At 60.1% G+C, this 20,198-nt stretch overlaps 2 protein-coding genes across 5 annotated transcripts in view; one reads left to right on the top strand and one right to left on the bottom strand.

The window, feature by feature from the left end:
- The first annotated feature begins 3,120 nt into the window (after window positions 1–3,120).
- CHPF2 (chondroitin polymerizing factor 2) lies at window positions 3,121–10,710 on the top strand. 2 transcript variants are annotated; one of them, XM_037029467.1, is made up of 7 exons: window positions 3,121–4,877; window positions 5,298–5,862; window positions 6,524–6,706; window positions 7,388–9,163; window positions 9,547–9,696; window positions 9,908–10,468; window positions 10,507–10,710. In XM_037029467.1, the coding sequence occupies exons 1-4, from the start codon at window positions 4,615–4,617 to the stop codon at window positions 8,693–8,695; spliced, it is 2,319 nt and encodes a 772-aa protein (XP_036885362.1). In that variant the 5' UTR covers window positions 3,121–4,614; the 3' UTR covers window positions 8,696–9,163; window positions 9,547–9,696; window positions 9,908–10,468; window positions 10,507–10,710. The 2 variants fall into 2 exon arrangements, with proteins under 2 accessions (XP_036885362.1, XP_036885361.1); XM_037029466.1 differs by having other exon boundaries at window positions 9,908–10,710.
- The window catches only part of SMARCD3 (SWI/SNF related BAF chromatin remodeling complex subunit D3), a 31,154-nt gene continuing 19,894 nt past the window's right edge, over window positions 8,939–20,198 (bottom strand). Inside the window, exons 1-13 of one of the 3 annotated variants that reach the window (XM_037029468.1) lie at window positions 18,000–18,604; window positions 14,983–15,194; window positions 13,265–13,307; window positions 12,403–12,525; window positions 12,145–12,283; window positions 11,814–11,983; window positions 11,567–11,668; window positions 11,161–11,322; window positions 10,220–10,317; window positions 9,927–10,062; window positions 9,568–9,690; window positions 9,349–9,450; window positions 8,939–9,121 (exon numbers count right to left, since the gene is read on the bottom strand). In XM_037029468.1, coding sequence (XP_036885363.1) covers window positions 9,068–9,121; window positions 9,349–9,450; window positions 9,568–9,690; window positions 9,927–10,062; window positions 10,220–10,317; window positions 11,161–11,322; window positions 11,567–11,668; window positions 11,814–11,983; window positions 12,145–12,283; window positions 12,403–12,525; window positions 13,265–13,307; window positions 14,983–15,194; window positions 18,000–18,077 — 1,542 coding nt within the window. In that variant the 5' untranslated portion in view covers window positions 18,078–18,604 and the 3' untranslated portion in view covers window positions 8,939–9,067. Of the gene's footprint in view, window positions 9,122–9,348; window positions 9,451–9,567; window positions 9,691–9,926; window positions 10,063–10,219; window positions 10,318–11,160; window positions 11,323–11,566; window positions 11,669–11,813; window positions 11,984–12,144; window positions 12,284–12,402; window positions 12,526–13,264; window positions 13,308–14,982; window positions 15,195–17,999; window positions 18,605–20,198 lie in introns of those variants that run through there. The other 2 variants (XM_037029470.1, XM_037029469.1) reach the window with 2 other exon arrangements.

Raw genomic sequence — 20,198 nt, forward strand, 5'->3', positions numbered from 1 at the left:
CTCACATGTCAGATGTTTCTCTCCCTCTCTCCCTTCTCTCTAAAAATAAATGAAGTTTTTTTTTTAAAGAAGGAACATTTAAAAAGAAAACCATGACATTTATGTGGCTTAAAATGTGCTGCTGAGGTTTGTAGGTGGAGCCCCCACTTGACATATAACCAAGAGCATGAATTCTGGGAGCAAACTGTCTGCATTCAAACCCTAGTGCTACCACTTCAGTGTGTGACTTTGGATAAAATAATGATGATAGTACTTACCTCATATGGTTGTTAGAGTTTGGTTCTTGCTAATTGGCTAATTATGACTTAGCCAGAGTTCTGCTAGGCCTCCTTCTTGCCTTTTCTGCTACTAGCAGAATCCTAGCCTAAGTATGCATTAGATACTTATTTAATTCAGTGCATTTAACAAACAGTTGGCATCTACTTTGGGCAGAAGATTGTTTTAAGACTACAGATGACAGTTGCCTGCAAAGCCTTTCTTTATGAAGCAAAGAAGTTGTATATGATGTGGATCACATAAAAATCACCGTTCCGAGCCCCTAACGTCCTGGGACCACTGTCTACAATATGCCTCCTCCCTCTCCCAGTCCCATTAAAATGCGTTGTTACAGGTTATGAAGAACTAACATTTATTATGCTCTTTCATTAATGCAATTCCATTTAATCCTTCCTCCCCCCAACAAACCCTGAGGTAGGTGTTATTACAGAGTGGAAGCAAAGGCATAGAGCTGCTAATAAAACCACACTGTTGGCAGGATTTGAGGCTGGAATGTTCTGGTTCTAGAACACCAGCTCTGTAAAATGGCTCAGGATAGCAAGAGAAAGACGGTATCCAGTTAAGAAGTCATCTGCACAGCAACCAATCATGTCCAGAATTTCCCATGAATCAACAGTTGCTGGGCAGTCTTCCCTCAGCACAGCAAGAGTGGCTTGGAAAGCTTGTTGGCCACTTAGACGTTCTGCTGTTCCCACCCAGGGTTCAGCTACCTTGCAGGGAACAGATCTGGGGATAAGGGGAGATGAATGGGGAAATGGGAAGGACAGAGATGTGGATAGGATAGAGCAGGACTGGCTAAAGGTGAAAATCATAGAAGGCTGGTGCTGGAAGTGAGAACATCTGGTCTGGACACTTCATTTAAATAGGAAGACACTGAGACCCAAGGAAGGAGATGTCTCCTTTCCAGAGGTACCCGGAAACTCGGCAAGTGACAGGGGTCCGGAACTGTGCTGTACCTTGTGGTAGCCTCTAGTCACATGTGGCTATCGGGCACTTTAAATGTGACTGGTCCAAATTGAGATAAGCTGAAAGTGTCAAATACAGAGTTTCAAAGACTGTATGTGGGGGTGGGGGAAAGAATGTAAAATCCCTCAATTTTTTACATTGATTACATGTTGAAACAATATTTTGGGTATATTGGTGCAATAATAAAATATATACCAGAAAATTAAAAATGACAAATATGGCTCACATTTGTGGCTTGCATTATATATTTCTGTTGGACAATGCTGACCCGGAAACTACCACCTTCAGCAGGAGCCTAGAGGTGAGGGTCCCTACTCTGTTTCCCAGACATTTCTTTGCCACCTTTTCCGTGCCAGTGGCTGGGGGGAGGTCAAACTGTGGTCTAACTGAGGACAAGACCAAAATACAGAAAGGATAACAGTGCTGGGGAGTGCTAGCTTTCACATTTCCCAGAATGATGCTTCTTTACCGGCTCTGGGGTTCCCTTTTAATAGCAAATATTTTTAGGACACCCCCTTTACTGTTCTGAGATAAAGCTTATAGATGATAAAACCCAACCGAACACTTAAATTTCAAAAAAAAAAAAACCCAAAACAAAAAACCCCACAGTGTCTTAACCATAACAGAAGAAAGAAAAGAAAATCCTCTCTAATAAAATGCTGTTGTTTCGGGATGCGAGGAAACGGCGTATCTCGCCATGGGGTCATCTTAACGATGACCGTACAAGTGCAGACAGAGCACCATGAATGACATCGCCACCCCAGATGGGCACTCTCAGTAAACTCCTGAACAAAACGAAGTACAGCCTTCCTTCCATTTACATGACGGTTACATTCCTGGAAAACTCAGCACGTATTACCACCTGGCAAAATAACTCCCAACTTTATATATAAAACACAGGCTCAAGGATGGATGGTTACCACCGGATGCCGGTTTTGCTTGTTTTCCACTTACCTGAATGTTCAGTAGGACATCTCAAAGCCCCATGGAACAGACAACTCTTTCCCGTATGATACTAATTTACCATGTTGGCCCCTCCCCTCCACCTTTCGGCAACAAAATTGCCGGGTACATTTCCAAATCACCCCCAAGGGGTGGGCCATCCGGGTTGGAAACGCGCCGTAGTTGTGAGAAGGCCCCGCCCGACCCCAGCCTCCCCTGGGCTGTTTTCCTCTCCCACCAGGCCTTAGCCGCCCTGGACTTCCCAGTTCTTCTCTAAGCCAATCATTCCTCTTTCCGAGCCTCCTGTGCTCTGCTCTTAACCTGGAAAACTCACATTTTGTTTGGGTAACCTACTGAAGCTTTGGACGTCTGCATTCCCAACTTCCCAGCCTAATTCTTCCCCCTGGATTCCACATTTCTGCACTGGCACTTAGGACAGTCTGGGGTTTCCACCCAAGTTCGTATTGTGCTAGTCAGTGGCCGTTGAAACTCACAGCTCCCAGAGGGCAGGGACCACGCCCACCTGGTCCAGTCGGGTTGACTTGGTCAGGACCTGTCACGCTGGCCTGGAACTTAGTAGGCAAACAACAAACAGTTGTGAAATAACTGAGAAGACGGGGTTCCCCCAAGAACTCCAGAAGGCCGAAGCGTGATCATGGAGGCGAAAGGTTTTTTTTTTTATCCCCCCGCCCCCAGGGCAGATGGGAATTCAGGTGGAAGATTTGGGGCACCTTAGGGTCCACTGGGACTGGCGTCTGGGGAAGGCGCATTCGCTCTCGTGGGGGCGGGGGGGGGGGCGCGCGCGGGGACCGACCGGCGCAGCGCATCACCCCGAGGCTGGCAATTGCGGCCGCGAAGGGGCGGGGCGACCATAGAGCGCGGGCCGCGGAGCGAGCGGCCGGATGCGGTCACCATAGAGACGGGGACTGACAGCGAGCGGAAGAGGAAGGAGGGGGCGGGGCTGTGAGGTGGCAGCGGCTGCAGCGGCGGAACCGGCGCCTCGGCTGGGCACTGGGGTCTGTTCCTCTTTCCTCGCCCTCCCCCCTGCGAGGACGACAGGGGCACCGCTCCCTACGACAGGAGCAGGTCCCAGCCCCACGCCCTCGCCCCCTGCTCCCGGGGCGGCTCTGGTCGCGGCGATCACATCCTTTGTCCGTCCGCCCCTGGCCCAGCTGCAGAGGCCTCCCCCACGCGCGCTTCGGGGTGTCCCTTGTGGCCTGTAGCCCGCAGGCGCAGGCAGGGCTGCTGCCCCCGCGGAAGGGCCTGGGCTCGGGGTCTCGGCCTTCCCCTCCCAGTCCTACCGCCCGAACAAGCGGAGCTGAGTCCCCAACCCCTCGGCTGCTCCGTGACGCAGCCGGTTTTATTTTTGTTTTGAAACTACCGGCTAAAACTCGCTTTGAGCCTTCCTTCCAGGACTGGAAGTGGTCTGTGACCTTTGAGAAATAGAGCAAGGGCGCCGGGCCTGCCACGGCCACGGCCACAGCCAGCTGAGGCTCCGTGTGCCTTTCCGGAATCCCTGCGCTGCCTTCTGCTGCTTCTCGTCGTCTCGGTTTGGTTTGGTTGGGGTACCTGGGGCCCTGGTAGAGCCAGGCACTGAATGGCTCTTCCGAAGCCGGAGTTACTGTCATTTGCCTCCTGTCCCCTGTAAGAGGGAGGTGGGCAGCCCCGGGCTCTCAGTATCTGGGATTGGGAGAGGCATGTCCTTCTGGAAGGCTCCATCAGCCACCCTGCGCTTCTGAGCCGCTCTCAGGGCCGGTGCCCCTATCTGCCCACATCCTTTGGTGGCCAGAGCTGCGAGCCCTGCCAGGGGCTCCTGACCACTCCTGACTGGGAGGAGGGGTCCCTCCAGCCCTGTGTTTCCTCAACACTGGGGAGTAGAGTAGAAAGAGGCCCTGAACCAGCACCCCTTCGGAAGTTGAGTAAGAAATGTGCCCCCAGCCTGGCGCTCTTTGGGAAAGGCCTGCTGAGGAGGCCCCTCTAGCAGGGGCCCGGGTTCCCACGAGGCACGTGCTTTTCCCCTCTCTTCATCACTTGTTGCTGGCGCTTGACTTAGTCTACAGAAGTGTGTAGTCCTCCTTTGCAGGTCAGGCTTCGCAGGATTGAATTTTGTTTCCTCCTCTTTCCACTGGAAGACAGACCGCACGCCGTTAATGGGTGAAATTGATTCTGATTTTACCATTTGGACTGAGGGTTAGATCTGGCACTCTGACGACAGGAGACCAGGCAGGCAGGATTGGGAAGACCGGCCAGTCCAGCTTCCTGGGGATGCTGGGCCTGGAAGTGAACGCGCCTTGCTCTGTGGCCGACCTCACTGGCCCCAGGTTTCCTGGTTAAAACTGTAGGCCCGCTCCTGGCCTGGCACCCATCAGTCTACCGATCGGTCCTCGAGGCCGGGCCCTCTGGGGCACGCACACGGCAGGGCCTGCCACCATGCGCCTGAGCTCCCTGTTGGCCCTGCTGCGCCCAGCGCTGCCCCTCATCCTGGGGCTGTCCCTGGGGTGTAGCCTGAGCCTCTTGCGGGTTTCCTGGATCCAAGGCGAGGGAGAAGACCCCTGTGTAGAGGCTGTGGGGGATCCCGGAGGGCCGCAGAACCCTGACTCCAGAACTCGGCTGGACCAGAGTGATGAAGACTTCAAACCCCGCATTGTCCCCTACTACAGGGACCCCAACAAGCCTTACAAGAAGGTGCTCAGGTGAGAGCTGCGTGCCCCCCCAGCCCCAGTGTAGGGCCGCTCCAAGTCCTGGCCGCTGCCTTCACTGAGATTCCGTGTTAGGCTCCTTGCAGGAATTTGTACCATCACGGTTTGTGCCTATTTTTTTCCTCCTCAGTCTGAGAAAGTCTCACCCATTGGTATTACATTAGTGTTGTATGTCTTAAATAGGGTGGGGATTGCATTGATGTCATGTAATCCCTGGTGGGCAGACACCTCACCAAATCGATTCTCGTGTCTGCTATTTCAGAGCACACGCCCCCCAGGGGCTAATTGATATCCATGAGGAGGTCTCTTGCTTCTCTTTGCTCCCCTCCAACTCACTTGGTCCTGGGGGATACCGGACAAGCTGGGTTCCTAGAAATGAGGGAGTTGACCCCTGACGGGTTGGTCTCTCCACAGGACCCGATACATCCAGACAGAGCTGGGCTCTCGGGAGCGGTTGCTGGTGGCTGTCCTGACTTCCCGGGCCACGCTGTCCACTTTGGCCGTGGCCGTGAACCGCACGGTGGCCCACCACTTCCCTCGGTTACTCTACTTCACTGGGCAGCGAGCGGCCCGGGCCCCTGCAGGGATGCAGGTGGTCTCTCATGGGGACGAGCGGCCGGCCTGGCTCATGTCTGAGACCCTGCGCCACCTTCACACGCACTTCGGGGCCGACTACGACTGGTTCTTCATCATGCAGGATGACACGTACGTGCAGGCCCCCCGCCTGGCAGCCCTGGCCGGCCACCTCAGCATCAACCAAGACCTGTACCTGGGCCGGGAGGAGGAGTTCATCGGCGCCGGCGAGCAGGCCCGTTACTGCCACGGCGGCTTTGGCTACCTGTTGTCGCGGAGCCTCCTGCTCCGACTGCGGCCGCACCTGGACGGCTGCCGGGGGGACATTCTCAGCGCCCGTCCTGACGAGTGGCTTGGCCGCTGCCTCATCGACTCGCTGGGTATCGGCTGTGTCTCGCAGCACCAGGTGACAGCCCTTTCAAATCAGTCCCAGTCCCTGACCACTCAGTAGTGCCTGAGGGATTGGTCCGCAGGCTAGGCGCTGCCGGCTCCTTCCCAGCACCTGGGGCGGCCACTTGGTCCTTCACGGAAGCTGAGTGCCCTTGGGGCTGCTGCTGCTGCTCACTTAAGGCGGTCTTCGACCCCAGGGGGCTGTCAAGAGTTGCATGTTGTCAGTGACCCTGTGAGCGTGGCAGAAAGGTGTCTTCTATTAATCAGTCCTCCCCACATCTGCCCCCAGCCTCTGCCCCCTTCCCTGCCACACGCACTGTTTTGAACGACCTGGGAATGTTCTAGAGATGGCCACTCTCCTGCAGAGCTGCCCCGAGAGGGGCTGGAAAAAGAGGAGACAGTTTCTTAGGAGCACTTGGTGGCTCGTAGCTTGGGGTTTTTGGAGAAACGGTGGGGTTTTCTGGGGAAGAGAGCACCCTTAGTTGCCTACTGAACATTCTTTTTTCCAAAATGTGGTGGTGAGGGTAAGGCCAAGGTTCAGGGGACACTGGATGGGGCTCCCACACCCTCTGTCCTTTGGCGGCAGTGGTGGGGGGAACACTGGTTGGGTTGGTGTGGCCTGGATGGGCGGCCCTCTCTCTGTGCGTGGCTCTGATTGGGCTAATTGGTCCCTCTAGGGGCAGCAGTACCGCTCGTTTGAACTGGCCAAAAACAGAGACCCCGAGAAGGAGGGAAGCTCGGCTTTCCTGAGTGCCTTCGCGGTGCACCCCGTCTCCGAGGGGACCCTCATGTACCGGCTGCACAAGCGCTTCAGCGCGCTGGAGCTGGAGCGCGTGTACAGTGAGATAGAGCAACTGCAGGTGAGCGGGGCCGCAGCTGGAGGGCGCAGGCGCAGCCAGCGGGCGGCTGGGAGGGGAGGCTGGCGGGGCGGAAAGAGGCTGACTCCGGAGAGAAGGGGCTCCTGGGCCCAGGTCGGGCGCCCTATCAGCTCCTGGGAAGACTGGGCTGCAGTTAGAAGGGATTGCAGGTGAACTCTGAAGCTCGGGACTCTGTACAGTGCCTAGAATAATAGTTTCTAGCTCCACTCCGACAGCGCCGCTCTAGGGAATTTGCAACAGCCCATAAGTCCCCAAACTTCTAGTACTGTCCCCAAAAAACCCAAGGGTAGAAGAATATCCTGGTCGATGGGGGGGGGGGGTCCAAGGGGAAGTACAGGTGAACACAAAGGTCCTGCTCTCAGGAGGGTGAGGGCACCCTGGGTATGGGGCGGGGGCGGGGGCGGGGGCTGTGGAGCTTCTTCCATCCAAGGATACTCTGCGGTCCGTCTGCCTAAGCTTTCCCGACCCTGCCCCACCACCTCCTCACTGCGCGTGTACGCCGGTGTGCGATTCCTATCTCTCCTGCATTTACCAGTACGGTACAGGGAAGGGCGTGATTAGCCAAGGAGCACCCCACTAAGTGTCAGGACACAGCTGGGAGCCCAGGACAGGCCGGGTCCTGACTGCCTACCCGGGGACTAACTGTGTGTCCCTCCCAACCAGGCTCAGATCCGGAACCTGACCGCACTGACCCCCGAGGGGGAGGCAGGGCTGAGCTGGCCCGTGGGGCTGCCGGCCCCGTTCACCCCGCGCTCTCGGTTTGAGGTGCTCGGCTGGGACTACTTTACAGAGCAGCACATCTTCTCCTGCGCGGACGGGGAGCCCAAGTGCCCACTGCAAGGGGCCAGCCGGGCGGATGTGGGCGACGCCGTGGAGACGGCCCTGGAGCAGCTGAATCGGCGCTATCAGCCTCGGCTGCGCTTCCAGAAGCAGAGGCTGCTCAACGGCTACCGGCGCTTCGACCCCGCACGGGGCATGGAGTACACCCTGGACCTGCTGCTGGAGGCCGTGACGCAGCGCGGGCACCGGCGTGTGCTGGCCCGCAGGGTCAGCCTGCTGCGGCCGCTGAGCCGGGTGGAAATCCTGCCGATGCCCTACGTCACCGAGGCCACCCGCGTGCAGCTGGTGCTGCCCCTTCTGGTGGCCGAGGCTGCTGCAGCCCCTGCGTTCCTGGAGGCCTTTGCAGCCAGCGTCCTGGAGCCGCGCGAGCACGCGTTGCTCACCCTGTTGCTGGTCTATGGGCCGCGGGAAGGCGGCCGAGGGGCCCTGGACCCGTTTCTTGGGGTGAAGACTGCAGCGGCTGAGCTGGAGCGGCGGTACCCTGGGGCCAGGCTGGCCTGGCTTGCAGTGCGGGCGGACGCGCCTTCCCAGGTGCGGCTCATGGACGTGGTGTCGAAGAAGCACCCGGTGGATACGCTTTTCTTCCTCACCACCGTGTGGACCCGGCCTGGGACAGAAGTGCTCAACCGCTGCCGCATGAATGCCATCTCCGGCTGGCAGGCCTTCTTCCCCGTTCACTTCCAGGAGTTCCACCCCGCCCTGGCCCCGCAGAGGGCTCCCCCAGGACCCCCGGGGGCTGGCCCCGACCCCCCATCCCCGCCTGGGGCTGACCCCGCCCGGGGGGCTCCCGGAGGAGGCCGGTTTGACCGCCAGGCCTCCGCGGAGGGCTGCTTCTACAACGCCGACTACCTGGCGGCCCGCGCGCGGCTGGCTGCTGAACTGGCGGGCCAGGAAGAGGAGGAAGCCCTGGAGGGGCTGGAGGTGATGGATGTGTTCCTCCGGTTCTCAGGGCTCCACCTCTTCCGGGCCGTGGAGCCAGGGCTGGTGCAGAAGTTCTCCCTGCGGAGCTGCAGCCCACGGCTCAGCGAGGAGCTCTACCACCGCTGCCGCCTGAGCAACCTGGAGGGGCTGGCGGGCCGCGCGCAGCTCGCCCTGGCCCTGTTCGAGCAGGAGCAGGGCAACAGCACCTAGCGCCTGGGCGCGGCGCCCCCTTCAGCCTCAGCCCCAGGAGGGCAGGGCGAGACGGACGGACAGAGGGAGAGCTTGTGGCTGTATTTTTTTTTTAATAAGAAAATGAGATTAAAAGTGTTTTCTGCCCAAGTGTTTTCAGGTCGAGGGGAACGGAGTCAGGAGGAGAATCTGAGGGAGGGGCCGGGGAGGTTGTGGACCCACCGCCCCCCCCTTTCCTCCTCTCGCCAATGACCACACAGCTGCTGTCAGATGAACGACCTTTAATCCAGTTCCCCGCCTCCCCGGAGGAAGGGCAGGGGGGCAGCAGAGGGCTAATGGCAGAGCCCCGGGGGACAGGGCGGCCCTGGCCCGCGGCGCCCCCTCGCGGCGCTCCTAGGTGTTGCGCACCACCAGCGACTGCTCCAGCTCCTGCCTGCGCTGCTGGATCTTTCGAGAAACCAGAGCAGGAGCAGGGTCATGGTGCTGCTGGTGAGTGACGGGACGACCCCCACCAGCCGCCCACCCGCCCGCCCGCCCCGGAAGAGCATCAGGAAGCAGGGAGGGCTCCCACGAGGTGAGGGGCACGGTGGAGTGGCATGGGCGCCCGGCAAGACTGAGCAGGGAGGTTTCTCCGAGTGAGGAGGGGGGCCTGGGGGGCCCGGGCCCCTGCACACCTTGCAGTAGAAGTAGCGGCTGACGGCTTCCTGGGACCAGGGCTGGTGGTAGAACTCGGCCCGGCGCTCCTCCTCGGGGTTGCCCGCGACATCTGTCATCACCTGGGAGGGAGCAGAGGGGTCAGCCCTGGGCCTGGACCCCTGGTGCCCCCGCGGGCGACCTCTGCTGTCTTCCCCGTGTGCTTGTCTTCCATTCAGTGCTCCCCAGGCCCCCTTCACCTTGAGGTCCCGGCTCTGGGAGCAGAGCAGGTCTTGGATGTAGCCTTTGGGGTCTCTGGAGAAGCTTAGCATGAAGTCCCTCTGGATCTTGAGCTGGTTTATGGACTCAATCGTCTCATGGATCTACAGGTAGAGAGACAGGCGCTTTCACCTGGCCAGGGGGACGCGGGAGATGCTGGGAAGGAGGTGGGAGGCCAGTGGGGGAGGGGCTGCCGCCGTTCCTTTAGAGAACGGCCACAGGGAAGGGGGTGCACACGTCCCTCGTCTCTCCATCGGCCCGTGCCCCTGTCTGTCCTGTCTGTGCTCTGTCGCTTCTGGGTGAACCCCCCGCCCCCTGCAGCTCTGGGCCCTGGCCCCACCTTACTGTCCAGAGCGCTGATCTCCTGCTGGTTGGCCGTGGACAGGAGGAAGCTGCTCATCTGCCCCTTCAGTGGCTCCTCCACCTCCACGTCAATGTCGTAGCACGCCGTCTTCTTCTGGTCCGACGGGTCCACGCTGCCAGGAAGTCCAGCCCTTGGTGTTCGCCTGCCCCCACAGAGGCCAGGGGCCCTGGGGGCAGAGGTGGTGGGGCGGGAGGGGGCGCAGGGGAGGGAGGGACAAGGACGGAAGCACTAACAATCCCCTGATCTGAGGAGCAAGCCAGGGGCCTCACCTGATGACATGGTTGATGACGATGGGGTCAGGGGGCAACAGCAGAGCTGTGAGGCGCTGGGGGATCTCGGAGAACTTCAGCCGGGGACAATCAAAAATCTGAAGTGGGGAAGAGAGGTCGCTCTTTGATGCTTGAAAGGAGCATAGCTACAGCTCTACAGCCCTTCCATTCTGGAAAGGCCGTGGGAAGCTGGGAACACGTCTCCTTGCTCGATGTTGACGGCCTGCGGGCAGTGTGGTGAGGGGTGAGGTGCGGCACGTGGGAACGGGCCCGGTGGGCCTGCCGAGGTGCAGATCCTGCTCCTACCACGTACTGTGCGGCCTGAGCAAGTTACTTGCCAACCCAGACCTCAGTGCCTTCCTCTCTCTCACGGGGATAAGGATAGTGCCCACTGCCAGGACAGCAGCGGGAATTCAGTGCATCGAAACGCCAAGTGCTTGGGACTCGGCACGTGCTCTGGGCTCAATAAACATCACCTGTTCTTTCCAATCCTCAGGTTTATCTGCTGTGTTTATTTCAAACGTACTAATAATCTCTACTTCAGTAGAATTTTCATCGAGTCTCTTTCACAGCAGTTGGGTTTTCCTAACTGCCCAATGGCTTAGACAGGACAGATAAAGAACAAGGCTCACAATGGCCTGGTAACTCGCTCGGAGTCAGGACCAGGACTAGAACCCAGGGGTCCAACTCCAAGTGGCAAGAATCTTACATTCCCACAAGCTTTGGAGAGTTCCCGACCTTCCTGGCCTGGGGCGGCTGAAACGCTGCACAGCCCTGCGCCGTGGGACAGCCTGGACCAGGACCCTGGTCTCTGGCTCTGAGACCATGACCACGGTTTCTAATGCCTGGGAATCTAGAAGGCAGGGGCGGAGCTTCCTTAGTGAAGGCACGTCCCCTGCTGCCGACGCGGCCTGCACCCCATGTCCCGGCGTTCGGGGTACCTGCTGGAAATACTTGTCTCCGTTGATGTACTCCTTGTCGTGGGAGTCCTGCAGCCTGTTGGCCTTCACGTACTGCCACAGGGCCTGGACGATGGCTGAGCGGCTCTGTGTGTGCAGCCCCAGCAGCCGGGCCAGGCGGGGGTCCAGTTTGAACTGGGGAGGCTGGGGAAAGGCGCCCGTGGAAATTAGGGAGTAGAAAGAGCTCAGGCAGCTTGGGACTGGGGTGGGGGTGGGAGAGACGCAGTGATTGGGCTCCTGGGAAACGTGCTTCTGGAGAAGGGGGGCAGAGAGGAGGACGGGGTCTCCCAGGACGTGTACCTGGGTGGCCTCAGCCCACCGGGTCTAAGAGAAAGGGCATGGGGGTGCCGAGCGCCTCGTGCTGTCTGGGGTGGGGGCTGGCACGGACCTGATAGTCCAGCATGAGGAGCAGCGTGCAGCGCACACTCAGGTCCCCCGGCCTCTTCACCTGGAACCCGTCCGTCTCCTGGGTGGTGGGCGTCCGGTGCCACTGTCCACGGGGAGAGAGCTGGGTCACGACCCAGGCTGGTCTGGGCTGCTAGGGCCTGGGGCTCTCGGGCAGTCCCCGATGCCAGTCTGTGCAGCTGATGAGACCTTGGGACCTGGGCCCGGGGCAAGCAGGGTCTGGGTCTTACCTCGACAAGGTGGTTGTCAGGGCCATAAAGGTCTTTGTCCAGCTCGATGACCAAACTCTTGAAGAAGGAAGAGAACTTTCGCTTCTGCTTGCTGGGCTGTGAGAGAGGAACAGGGACCGTGGGGGCAGAACAGGGACCACGGGGGCGGAATGAATTGGGAGGGGGTGGGGCTGGTTGGGTAGGGTGGCAAGGTTAGAAGCAGGCCTCTGCATCCCAGCTGTCTCTCGAGGGCCCCCCCCCCTAGCTAGGGCTGACTCCCTAACCCTCAGCACAAACATCTCGTTGGGTCCTCAGCCCAGCCCTGTACCCACCCCAGGGCACCTGGAGAGACCTGGGCCAGGACGTACGTCATCCAGAAGCTTCCCTTCCACCCGCAGCTCCCAGGAGGCGATGCTGCCATCAGAATCCTCAGCATCAGGCTTCGCAGGGTTAAAAGTATTGGAGATATAAAGACGCAGCTTCCGCTTTTGCTGAGGAAATACAGAGTGTCCCACAGAGTGAACACGGGGTGCCCACCCCCAGGGCAACCCCATTTCTCCATTCGGGGAACAGGACGAAGAGCCCTCTTCCCAGCCCCAAACGGAGGCACCTTCATTGGCCTCTTCAGAGCCTCCTGGATGTCCACCCGCTTCCGCATGATGGTTTGGTCCAGTTTCCTCTCGAACGCCAGGAGGTCCATGTAAGCCTGGGACTCGGGGACCAGCTCCCGGATCTGGAGGGGGAGGAGCAAGGCAGGGGCCAGGGGGTCAGCGGATCTTCTAGGTGGAATGTGCGCATGTCATGTGATGCCAGGGTACACAGAGTGGAGGGGAGCCGGCCAGTGCTGGGACTTCAAGAGTGACCATGAGACCTCTCCTAAGATGCCCCATCCAGCAGCAGCGGCCTCATGCTTGGGGATAAAAATCGCTTCTCCCCAGTCCAGAGAGACCCAGGCATTTTTCATCACTAGGAGAAGCTGGAGCCACTGTGGAGCCCAGCAAACTCTATGGCTTCGCCTCCTTTCTTTTGTCTCACAGCCTCGGGGCTTCCTTTGGGCATCTGCAAGGAGGCTAGGGCCTTGGGGTCCCTCCGAAACTTAGGGGACGCGGTTGCTTGCCTCTACCCTGGCACCTCCCCAGCCATTCCAACTGATGTCGAAACCATGCTCCTGCCCCTACCCAGCTCCATCGGTCCTGAGACCACTGGGATTCAGTCCACTGCACCCTGGGCCCAGGATGCTACCTACCCTTTATGATTCTGTTCCTCCCCTCTGCCCCACCCTCTCCTTCTGGCCTGGGGAACCTCACCTCTTAATTCGTTTTTAAAATAAAAAGTAAAAGTGACTGTGTCCGCTGAGGCTCTGCTCCTTGAGGGGGAGGGGAGACGGATGAGGTGGGAGGGGTGCAGGGAGAGGAGGCGGAACAGCAAGAGGTGGGGGTGCGTGGGGGGGGGCTGCTGTGAAAGGCACTCACCCTTTGAGGGAGGATTTTGTCAGCCATCTTCCTCCTCTTGGCACTGTACATTTTTTAAAGAAAAAACCAGGTTACCATGGCGACAGATCTGGGAGTAACGAGGCCACCTGCTAAATTATCCCGACGTCTCCGCCCGCCCGGCTGGGGTTCCCACAGCCCGCTCCTCTGCCCGCCCAAGGGGCTATGACCATGGTCGTGTGTGGCATTGGGGCTCTGTCCTCTCTTGGGGAGCAGAGCTCCTTCCTCTGGTCTGGGAGTCCGCTCCTGCCCTACCACATCCTCAGAGCCAGACAAATGGAGACCCAGGAGGGGCTGCAGTGAGGGAGCTGCACAAGTGTTTGGGGGAAGCTGGGGAAGGAGGAAGGACAGAGGGAGGGTGGCTCCTGAGGACTTGCCTGGGCTGCTAAGCTGGGGTGCACGGTCCAAGGGGGGGAGCTGACCCCCTGACCTCAACCCCTGGAGGAGGGGATGGCATGAAGCTGGTGAGAGCTGTACCCCTGCCATCCTAGGCTTGGAAGGAGCCACTCACAGGCAAAGGGTGCTCCAGCTCTTGGACTCAGGGACACACCCAAAGGGATCCAGGGAGACTGTGGAGTGGCAGGGGGGGTGGGGCAGGGGGGACATTTTCCTGTAGGATGTGACTTTGGGCTGGAATCGGATTCTTCTGGACTCACTAGCTCCATCTGACTCCCAAAACACCCCAGAAAATTCTCTCGGCCAGTTGAGTGAGAACCCAGCCCAAAGGATGGCTCTACACTGCCCCCGTGTGGTGTTCTCAACCACTGCCCCTCCCTGTCCAAAAATCCAAGGGTAGGCAAGAGCGTTTCATTAAAAGTCCGATTTTGTTTTGAATGAATTATCGATGCAAAACTCTCCATTTATACCGAATAAATCAGGGACTTGGGCACTGCAAAAGGAATTCATCATAGGATTCCTATAAACAGAGAATTTTCCTTGATGCGTAAAAAATATTTAATAACGAGGTAAAATCCACAGTCTACGTTTTACAGGACTCCACCTGGTGAGCACAGAGAAGCATGTGTGGGGGCTAAATAGTGAAACCCAAGGGGGCATCCTGCCAGGCACAGCCGGCGCTTTGGGGGTACCACCAGCTGGCTCTCACAAGGAAACGGACTGGCCTCCGGTGCCTTGGGGGCGCACCTGGTCCAGAGGACAGATTATGACAGCCCTTCAACCTTTGCGTCCCTAAGAATCACCTGAGAGCACCTCTGGGCAGAACCCGCCCCCCACCCGTACCCACAGGGCAAATCCCCAAGCTCCACCTCCCCACCCCCCACCTCACCCCGGCCAGGCACACAGCTTTCCAAGATCTGGAGTGGAGCTTTTAAACAGCCGAGCCAGGGAATTGTGGGGAAGGTGCACCGGACAACCACACTTGGAGAAACAGGGTCCCAAAGCTCTCTGCTCTCAGTCCCTCTCTCCCCAATCCCAAAGACTGAAGCATCCCCCAGAACCTGGGAACAAGGGGTGGAAAGAGGAATGGAGCAGGTGACAGGGAGAAGGGCGCGACGGCCGCAGCCTGTCTACGGTGGGCACACAAAGGAACCAGAGCAGTGCCCCCTCCGTCCACCTCTCCAGAGGGCATCCCTCCCAGGACGCCAGGCTCCCCGCGGATCGTTCCTCCCCGCCCCTGCCACCCTCGCTCCTTGTCCACCCCGTCCCTGCGGCCCGCCCCCTCCGCGCTGGGCCCCACTCACCTGCGGCTCCGCGCGGGGGCGGTGGGTACCGGCTGGCCCTGGCTCTGGGCCTGGCTCTGGCCGGGCGGGGGCGCTGCTCTCTTGCGGGCGGGCTCCATGCCCGCGGGGGCCAGGCCGGGTCGCACGGCGGGGCTGCCCATGTACGGGGAGCCCGGGGGGCCCATGGGCGCCCCCTGGTGGGGCATCCGGGCTCCAGACGGCATCCCGGGGCGCTGGGGTGGGGGTGGGGGGCGGGAGCGAAGCAGAAACGGGTGCCCGTGGGTCAGACCCGGGCCCGGCTCCAGGCGCGGTGAGCCGCGTCTCCCCCACCCCAAACCCCCGGCCGGTGACCCTGATGCAGCCGGCGTGAGCGAGGGTGGGAGGGGCAGGGGCGCCGGAACCGCGCCGCTTTGGCGGAGGGGGCTTTGCGTCTCGCTGCAGGAAGCTAACTGAAGCCAGGCAACTGCACGGGGCATTGCCAGCCTCGGATTTGCGGAAGGTACCGCGAAAATGAATATTAATGGCGCCTTTCAACCTTTTCCAAGGATATGCACATCCACGTGCTCCTGTGTAAGACAGACTGAGCAGATCCTTCCATCCCCACTTGACAGATGAGGCAACCGTGGCTCAAGGAGAAAGCGACCTAGCCAAGGTCACGCAGCTCCTCCTGGCAAAGGCAGCTTTAAATGGCCAGGGCTCTCAGGTGTCTGCTGCTTCACCTAGGATGGGGTCTTAGCTCCCTCTGGGCCTCCGGCAGGCCCCTCTTTCCATTCATTCCCTGCTTCCTGGGTGGTCCTGCCTTGCCTGTGCCATCCCTCCCCCCATCGCCACCCACTCTTGTCTCTGGGCCCTGCTTTTGACCCCTCAGCCCCGACCCCTTACCCCTTACCCACCTGGGCTGACTCCAAGCTTCCACACCCAGGTGCTTCACTAACTCAGCCCACTCTGGTATAATTTGATCCCAAGGTGAGGGCTGGAGGCCACCTGAGAGGCTGAGAGGCTGAGAGCCTAAGGACTCTCTGAATGGGCGGGCAGCAGGGAGCCCCTGGAGGTGGCCTGCCCGGATGGCTCCTGCAGGTCGAAAGCAGCCACACATTTCCTCTCACATCCTTCTCTGCCTTCCTGTTGGCCTGAATCACCAGAGGTGGTCCCATCACATCCTCCACTTCCCACCCCACCCCAGTGAGGTCATAGCTCCAGGTTCAGAGGGCGCCATGGAGAGGGGAGGAGGCAGGTAGATCCCCTCGACACTGTCCAGGCGCTCGGAGGGGATGCAGATGAGATGCAAACACACTAAGTGTCGCCCAGACTTTTTAAACCCCACGCTTGTCCAGATTCCAGGACTGAGAATAGAGGGAGGGTGCGGTGGGGACTGGGACAAGCCCAGCAGAAGGGAGATTAGGGAGCAAGAGGTGCCAACCCTGGGCTGTTATCATTTAAATTCTACCACTTTAGCCCGGGGAGTGCAGCTGCCCCCAGACACAAGGAGGAGCCCTGACCCCACCCCCAGCTTGTGAATCCATTCTAACTGCCAACTCTCCCTCCAGCCCAGCACTGTCTGTCCCTACCCCCTGGTCAGCCAGCTGTCTCAGTCCATCTCTCCCCCAGGGAAAGCTGCTGTCCACGTGCCTGCCTCCCCTTCCCACCTGACCCTGTCACTCACACCTCCAGGGTGGTGGCCCAGAGTGGAGCCCAGGCCGGCCATTCCGCACCAGCACGGACCAGACAGGGCACCGGGAGCGGTGCACTGGGGCTCACGGCCGCTCAAGAACTGAAGCTCTAAGTTGTTGGCCAAATAAACAAATCCACATGTGCAGCCTTTCCCCTCCTGGATGGGCTTTTGAAAAGGGAGTGTCCCAGGTAGCAAGGTTAGGGCCGGTCACTCGGCTGACCAGCACAGGCGCCCCTGGGAAGCTGTCCCCGAGACTCCGGCTGAGGGCAGCCCACCCCAGGAAACCCATTTTCCCTATCAGCTGCTCTCCCATTTATCAAGGTCAGTGACACTTGCTCATCTGCTGAAGAGGCCCCAGAGAGCGGTGGCGGCCACCAGGGCCACCCCTGTGAAGGGCCAAGATTCTAGGGACTCTGGCCACCCTCACTCAGAACATGCCTTCCTTGGGGTCAGCACCAAATTTGGCCGCAGTAAACCTGACTGCTTCCTCTGTACTGGCTCCCACCCCGGCACTCACCCCCAGTTCTGGAGATCCTGCCTCCCCGCTGCCGCTGCCCTCCACACCCCTCTCAACTTGGCCCCTGTGGCCTCAGCCTGAGGCTCCCAGGCCCTCAGGTGGCCCTGGGCTCCCTCGGGTCCCCCAGTGAGCCTGCCCCTGGTGGGACAGTACTACCCTGCCCCTTTGGTGTCTAGGCCTCAAGTCTCTGACTCCAGCCCTTCCTTCACACCTTCGAGGCATCAAGGACATCAGCTTTTGGTGGCCGAGTCGGCCAATGGGATCCTGGGACCCCTTCATCTGGGGTCTGTGCCCGCGGAGGGCCTCGCTCAGAGCCTGGTGGCAGAGACCATCAGCAAAGCCCCAGAGCCCTCCTCATAGGATACAGAGGTGGTTCAGCGGGAGAGCTTCCTGCTCACAGTGCCTCCAGGGGTCACCTGCTTCTTGCTCCCGAGATACAATCAGAGAGACACTCTACCAATCTTCCAACCGGGGAACAGCCAGCCCAGCCCATGCCATGTCCCCCACCCCCACCCGCAGGGCTGGGGTAACACCTGGGCCCACAAGGGAAAGAACCGAAGACAACACGCCTGGTACCGAGGGGACCCCCCCACTTGGGGGGGACAGTCCCCAAGTCCCACCCCCAGCCCCTGACAAGAACCCATCGCCGGGCACCCATCCCCGGCCGGCCGCCTGAGGACGTGTTGGGGCGCCAGAGCGCCAGCGCAGTCCCGGGGCTGGGCCTCGAGCCCGTGGCGCCCCCACTAGCTGGTGGGAGAGCAGGAGCCCCCTCCCGGCCTCTCCCGATCATCCCTCCATTCAGCCCGAGCCAGCTCGTTCACCCTCCCCCGCTAACTTTCCCCCACTCACCACCCCATGGACCAGAAACTCAAAAAGTTTGCTTTTCGTGGCTTTGCGCGCCCCTCCGGCAACTTCGTCCGCGGCCATCGGGGTGGGCTCAGCGGCTCCTCTCACTCTCTTTCTCTCTTCCTCTTTCTTTCCCTTTTCTGCCTTTTTTTTCCTCCAACTCTCCCCTCTGAGTCCTGCTGGGCTCTCTCACACTTCTACTCGAGCGGAGTGGGGAGGGGGCCCCTTCAGGGCTGCCCTGACGGCCCACGGCCCACGCCGCCGCCGCCCGCCCGCCGCCGCCGCCCGCCGCCGCGGCTGCCGCATTCCTGCACTGATAAGACAGAAATAGTCCGGCGGCCCGGGGTCTGCCTGTGGACTCGGCGGGGACAGAAAAGCCTGCCTTTCCAACCCTCGCTGTCCACACAGCGCAGATAAGCGGCAGGGCACGCTGGCGAGCCCGGCTCCCGGGCGCTGGGCAGCGGCGCTGCAGCCGAGGCCGCCCGAGGGCCGCGGGAGGCGGCGCGGGGAGGGGACGCGACGGAGGTGGCAGGGGGCTCGCCGGCCACCAGGCTCTCGCCACAAATAGTTTCTCGGTTAGGGAATCCGGCGGCAGGGCCAGGCAGGGAACAGTCAGTTCCAACTTTCCCCCAAGTAGCTCCTGCTGCATTTCTGAGGCCCTTTCCCCAGGGACCTGGCAGGCCAAGTAGGGAAACATTCGCTGGGAGGGACGGGGGGAGCCCGAGCCCGGCCCAGGCCTTCCTCCCGCGCCCCGCGGGCGGCGGCAGTGGTGGGTGTGCCGGGGAGGCGGTGTCCCCTCTGTCCACAGATGTGTGCGCCCTTGTCTGCCCGCGAGTGTGTCTGCACCCTTGTGTGGGCACGGCGGTGGGTGTGGGTGTGTATGTGCGTGCACAGACAAATGCCTTCTCTGTGTGCCTCCTTCCACGGGGGCTGCGAGCGCGCGCGCGGGGGTGCGTGCGTGGCGGGACCTGGCCTGTGTCTTCCAGCTCCGTGTGACTCTATTTCTGGGTCTGTGAGTCTTTGTTTGTCTCTACGTGTGAAAGTCAGGGCAATAGGGGGTGTATTTTGGAAAGAGGGAGGTGGATCGGGCTCATGAGAACAGGAAGAGAAAAATGTGGGGGAAGGCAAGGAGCTGGCGGGGGTGTTGTGGATGGATGGGTAGAGAGAGTGAGGCAAGCAGGGCCTGCTCGCTTTGGAGTGGGGGGTAGAGGGCCGGGGACTGGGTCTGCCGGGTGTGCCAGGCCAACCTCAAGACCCCAAAGGCAGCAGAGGTAGGCGAAGGGTGATGAAGGAGGTCCAGAAGGCTGGTGTGGTGGGGGCTGGCGGTCCCTTGGGTTAAGGAGGGACAGGAAATGGGAGGGGCAAATCCTGAGATCCAGGCGTTGGGGGGGGGGACCCTGGCACCGCCCTTGTCCCCAAAGACCACACCCCTTTCTCCTCCTTCTGGAGGAAGAGCCCCCGTGGGTTTTGGGACCCAGTGGGTCAAGTTCATGGGCCTCGTGGGGCTGCAGTGTCAGAATCCAGGTGGGGGAGGGCGACTTGGTGGAAAACTTATTTGAAGTTAGACCCTGCAGGCCCAGCATGGCACTGGGGTTGGGGGAAGGGCAGGCCCTCCAACCCTGCAGAGGTCAGGACAAAGGACCATGGCCATATTCCTTGAGGGGAGTCCGGACCGACCGTACCCTGGTTCCCCTTGGGCCCCTGTGGCTCCTGGGCCATTTGGCCACCTGCTGTCAGTCCCTGAAAGGCCAGAGGGGACATGTGACTCCCTTCCTACCCAATCCCCACCCAGGTTTCACCCCAGACCCAGACCCACAGAGCCTGGACCCTGGGGATGGGTGGCTGGGACAGGCCGTGAAGCTGGCCACGAGCAACCTGCAGTGGAGCAAACCTCTCCGGCCTGTTCCCTAACCTCCCAAACCCCTCATCATTCCCATTTCTGAGCCCCTGCCCACACTCTCCTGGAACGCCCTCTACCTCCTGACAGCCTGTTCAGACCATACTCACCCTTCAAAGCCCCCCCCCACCAGAAGCCTCCCCTGGTCCCACTTGCACACACAGATGGCAACGTCACTGCCGCCTTCCCTGTGCTGTGAACTGGCGCTGGGCTGACTGAGTCTGATGTGCCTGCCCTGGGCCTCACATGTGTTCCGTTTGGTTTCCCAAATAGGTGGTGGCCCCCTGAGGTCAGGGACTGGCTTT

The sequence above is a fragment of the Sturnira hondurensis genome, unplaced genomic scaffold (assembly GCF_014824575.4).
Source record: "Sturnira hondurensis isolate 20B ecotype Veracruz unplaced genomic scaffold, ASM1482457v3 Scaffold0020309, whole genome shotgun sequence".
NCBI classification, from domain to species: domain Eukaryota; kingdom Metazoa; phylum Chordata; class Mammalia; order Chiroptera; family Phyllostomidae; genus Sturnira; species Sturnira hondurensis.

Excerpts from the sequence above, each read along its gene's own strand:
- CHPF2 (XM_037029466.1), top strand. The coding sequence starts at position 4,615 with ATGCGCCTGAGCTCCCTGTTGGCCCTGCTGCGCCCAGCGCTGCCCCTC. Across the intron at positions 4,878-5,297 it reads CCTTACAAGAAGGTGCTCAG|GACCCGATACATCCAGACAG; the intron begins GTGAGAGCTGCG and ends GTCTCTCCACAG. Across the intron at positions 6,707-7,387 it reads GTGAGATAGAGCAACTGCAG|GCTCAGATCCGGAACCTGAC; the intron begins GTGAGCGGGGCC and ends CCTCCCAACCAG.